This window comes from Morone saxatilis, unplaced genomic scaffold, assembly GCF_004916995.1.
Source record: "Morone saxatilis isolate NCDOM2014 unplaced genomic scaffold, NCSU_SB_2.0 Contig10, whole genome shotgun sequence".
Lineage (NCBI taxonomy): Eukaryota > Metazoa > Chordata > Actinopteri > Moronidae > Morone > Morone saxatilis.
The window spans coordinates 11,284,840-11,289,342 of NW_023339652.1; the positions used below are offsets into that span (position 1 = coordinate 11,284,840).

Here is a 4,503-nt window from a genome sequence, read left to right on the forward strand (position 1 = left end):
GTATGTATGTATGTATGTACATATGTACTGTATGATGCGTGTGACATGCAGTGCTGAGTAGTTGGTCCTACCTGACGAAAGTGGCATGGAGTATTTGTCCGAGTGGCGTCTGCGCATGGCTCCCATGCTGGGGACGTTGGCTCCTCCCAGTACTGATGGTACCTGGGGCATGGCGGCCATGGGTGTGATCGGCGCTGTGGGCGTGGTGGGTGTCTGAGGTAAGTTGGGGGGTGACGCTGAGGGCAAGTTCTTGGACATGGTGACGCTGGACACCAAGTTGAGCTGTGTCAGAGAGAGAGTGGGAAAGAGACAGATACAAATACAAGTAGCAGGGAGAGAGGGAGGGAGAATGAGAGAGAGAGAGAGGGGAAGGCATTATTTTGTGGTTTCTCTGACAGAGCCGAGTGTCTGCTCTCCTCCTCTCTAACACAGCTGTGTTTCCACTAACAAGGCTCGTGGAGAGGAGCCAGCCCATCTCCACTAATTACAACCACCAAATTGTATCATAAGAATTCTAATTAGAGCACGCTGTTCAAGATTATCCAACGATCAGCCTCCGTGTTATCCCGGCCCCATCTCTCTTTATCTCTCTATTTATCACTCCCTCCCTCCCTCTCTCCTTCTCTAGCTCCCCCACTACAACCACCCATAATCCTCTCACACTGAGACACTGAGGCAATGAGCTGGTAAAAACCTTGTTTGCTGTAGGTGTGAAGTGGTCAACCCTGATGGAGAACCACAACCCTACTCAACACTCCACTTTGGTGTGAAAGGGTGAACTGAAGTCACGATAGTGAGTGGAACCGGGTCATTGCTGTCAACAAAAAAACTTGGGTCTACATCTCTGACTCTTTTCAGCATTGTGCTGGCATGGAGGATCTACTGTAATTCAATACAATCTGTTTTTGTTATTCGGTCGCCATTTTTTGGTTGCAAGATGATTTTTTGTGATCAAGAAGAACTTATGGCTGAGTTGGCTAAAATTCACAATACATATGTACTGTAAACGAGTTTCTATAACTTAATATGACTGTATCTGAACACTAAAGTAAGCCAATAAGGTCAGTTACTGTAAACACCAGTGGCGCCAATTTCATACCAAAGCCCATACAGACTTGATACGGACAGTTTATGTGGATTTGTTCACACAAACAGCAAAACCCTTGGGTCAGTACCTCAGTGTGAAAGAGGTTTAAGAGAGTAGCTACCTAAAAGACCCTGTGGATAATTATCAATGCAAACTAAATGGCTGTACATGCGAAGCAAGTATTATCTGCTTGACACTAAAAGCCTCACTTGATCGGTAGCATTTGAGACTGCAGTCTAAATCACTTTGTGGATGGACACTTACACTGATACTAGAACTTCAAACATCAGCAACAACACAACTGGAAGTCATTATTACTCCATGGGAGACTGCAGTTATAGTTGATTTATCAGCCCTAATCCAGTGAAAGTTCCAGTGCATGAGGAAGGATAAGTAGAAAATCATGTTTTTTCTCAAAGTAAGATTGAAAAGACACTTCAAGTAAAAAATGAAAACCCTGCATGGACAGTTGTGGTGACTTCAGATACACTCGCATTCACTCTGTCTTGGTCTCCTCCACTCCTTCAGCATTAGGGACCAGAGAGTGTTCGTCACCTCTGGCATGAATGCCAACTGTGCTTGCTAATCGTCCGGCTTTTCCACCACTTTTGCGTTTGCTTCCCAAATCTCATGTGAGAGGCTCTAACCGACTGGAAAATTCCTAACTGACCTTTTAGTCTCTGCACTAATTTAGTTGGAATGGTAATGACATCGTTACATATTCAAACCAAATTGCCTTAATTGTGAGTCTACAAGTGGAATGCATCCGTTTGTGAGAGTTTGAATTAAAACTGACTTGAAAGATGGAAGGGAGTGGGGGGCCGAAGGCACTGAGAGATGGCGGAGCGAGGCTGAGGAGAAGGTATCCGCGGTCATTTGTGGCATGTGTTGATAAATATGATAAAATGTCAAGTTTGAGAGACTCCGGTGGATGTAGGGGTTTTCGGATGATAATTATATGCCCACTTAGCTGTAATGAGCTGCTACAGTGATGGGCTGAGGCAGGGGTTGGGTGCATATTCAGGCCTTTGCTGAGCACAGTGAATGAGGATGAGAGTTGGGGAGTTATGGAAAGTATGTATGTCTAAATATACACGTATATTTTGGATTCATTATATAGAGCTAATTCTCAGAAATATCTACCTCCCTCTGTTTCTGTTAACTACTGTTTGTTGTTCTTTTTGACACAAACACACCACACATACACACACTTGACCACTAAAAAACAAATATTAATTTATTTCTCCACCAGTAGTGAAATCATGGAAGTATGTAATGTGAAAATTGCTATTTAATTCATAGTGGTTGAGGTCATGACAGTGTGTGTGTGCATCCTGCTACATGCACAAAACCAGACACTGAACTGTGAAAAGCCAAATGCATTTTCCTCAAAAGGCAATTTGATAAACACTTGCACACTATGTGGCAGAAGACATGGCGAAATATGCAAACTAAATTCACAATAAATGCCTTTGTGTGCATATAAGCATGTATATTTATATGTTAAAACATAATTTCCTGTCCTTTTTTCCGCCTCTCACCTACGAGACACGGCAACAAGCGTGGCATGTTTGCAGGCATGCAATGCCATTTTTGCAAAATCGAATTGATTACAGTCAAACGGAAGGAGGGGTGAGCACTCTGTCACCTCTCGCTCATCTGAATACACAGTCAAGGTTGGGAGGGAGAGGGAGAGAGAGAGAGAGATCTTATTATTCAGAACTTGCAGCCTTGCTAACTTTGATTCTCATCCATCCATGGCATGGCCAAAAGGTAGCATTTAATGAAGTGTGATTCAGGGAATAAATGGGGTCATACTGGTGACAGTGCCCCGGTGTCTTGTATTCGTCTGGCTTTGGTTGTTCGTGGGCTTCACTAATGAAAAAAATAGGACTTATATCTAGCCCTGATAGGCTAACACAGACCATTCATATTTATAAAATGTCTGTGTGATTCTACTGGGTGTAAATCCATGCTGCCATTTGAAATCCACCAACCATCTGTCTTTTGTTATGTCTGTTCACTTTCTGTACAGGATACACACACATGCGTTTTATTTCACACACCAAATCTTCATCTTACCTCCCCTTAAAAAAAAATGGGGGAGCCTTAAAACTGAGGACTTAACTGTTCGTTTAAGAATTCTGTCTGAATTGCCCCCACCATCAAATGCAATTAGCTGCTCTTTCATGTGTGCTTTATGTAATGCAATACTTCATTAGCATCATTCATTCATATTCAGGCATGGATTATAGGCTGCAAATTCTTTATTGGACGAGATGGAACCAAGCTGCTGGAGTTTTGAAGATTAAAAAAAAAAAGCTACAGAGAGAGAGAGAGAGAGAGAGAGAGAGAGAGAGAGAGAAAGAAAGAGAGAGAGAGATTGAATAATAAAAAGGGAGTTTGATTCCTGATGGAATTATGGGATAATTATGCTATCTTGTGATTATCTACATTCTATGATGAGAGGTGATGAGGGAAATTATTCTATTGAAAGTAGGCACTTACTAAGCAGCAGAAACACGCTAACAATGTTTTGCTCTCAAATATTTCAAAATGTCTAAAACTGGAAGGAAAAAATGTATCATCTTAATATTAAATTCAAATAGTGGTGGGGAGAAATGCATTTATAATCATTCAATCTAAAAGTAAAAGGCAAGAGAAAGAAAATGTAGAATGACATCATTTTCCTGCTTCAATGACCCCTTTCACAATTTTGGATTTTTTTTCCCTGTAACCAATTTCAGCAGCACTGTGGGTATTTATGACAACACCGCGCCATCTTCACCACTCAACTGTAATTTTCAGGTGTTTGTTGTTAAAATGACATATCTTCTCCTCTCTCATTCCACTTTTGAGTGCTACTGTGGCCACAGAGCCAAACAGTCATCAGCAGCCAACAGGTTGTTTTGGCTATTATATCTATCACAGAAGAAATGACCCTGCGCTTTAGCCAAGGACTCCACCGTTCTGCCATCTAATACACTTTCCAAACTCTATTGTCCTCTCATGGCGCTCAGTACCTGATAAGAAGCAGATGCAACTCGATATTACAAATCCCATTCCCCCCCTATTCATCATCTGTCACTCACTCGCCACAACTGCCGGGTGGTTAAACTGTTCATTTTGTGTGTGTGTGTGGGGGCTCATTCATAGCCAAGCTTGTTTACGGTAGCCAGAGCAATATGCACTCACTGGTTTGGGAGATGACTTGGGTTCCGAGGGCCGCATGTGCAAGTGGGCCATCATCGCCTGAAGACGCTCACGTTCTTTAGAAAGCTGTTAAGAGAGAAGAAGAAGAAGAAGAGAGTACATTAGAGTAGATTAGAGTGGAGGAGAGGAGAGGAGAGGAGTAGAGCATCGATGAGAAAGAGGAGGTCAAGATATAGGAGTGTGTACATACTTGTGTGTGTGTG

The 4,503-nt window shown here is 42.4% G+C and overlaps 1 protein-coding gene across 1 annotated transcript in view; it reads right to left on the reverse strand.

Annotated features, from left to right (window-relative positions):
• The window catches only part of foxp2 (forkhead box P2), a gene marked incomplete in the record, with an annotated part of 99,674 nt that overhangs the window by 13,535 nt on the left and 81,636 nt on the right, over positions 1-4,503 (reverse strand). Inside the window, 2 exon segments of the mRNA XM_035675935.1 lie at positions 72-282; positions 4,283-4,366. Of these exon segments, the coding sequence (XP_035531828.1) occupies positions 72-282; positions 4,283-4,366 (295 nt within the window).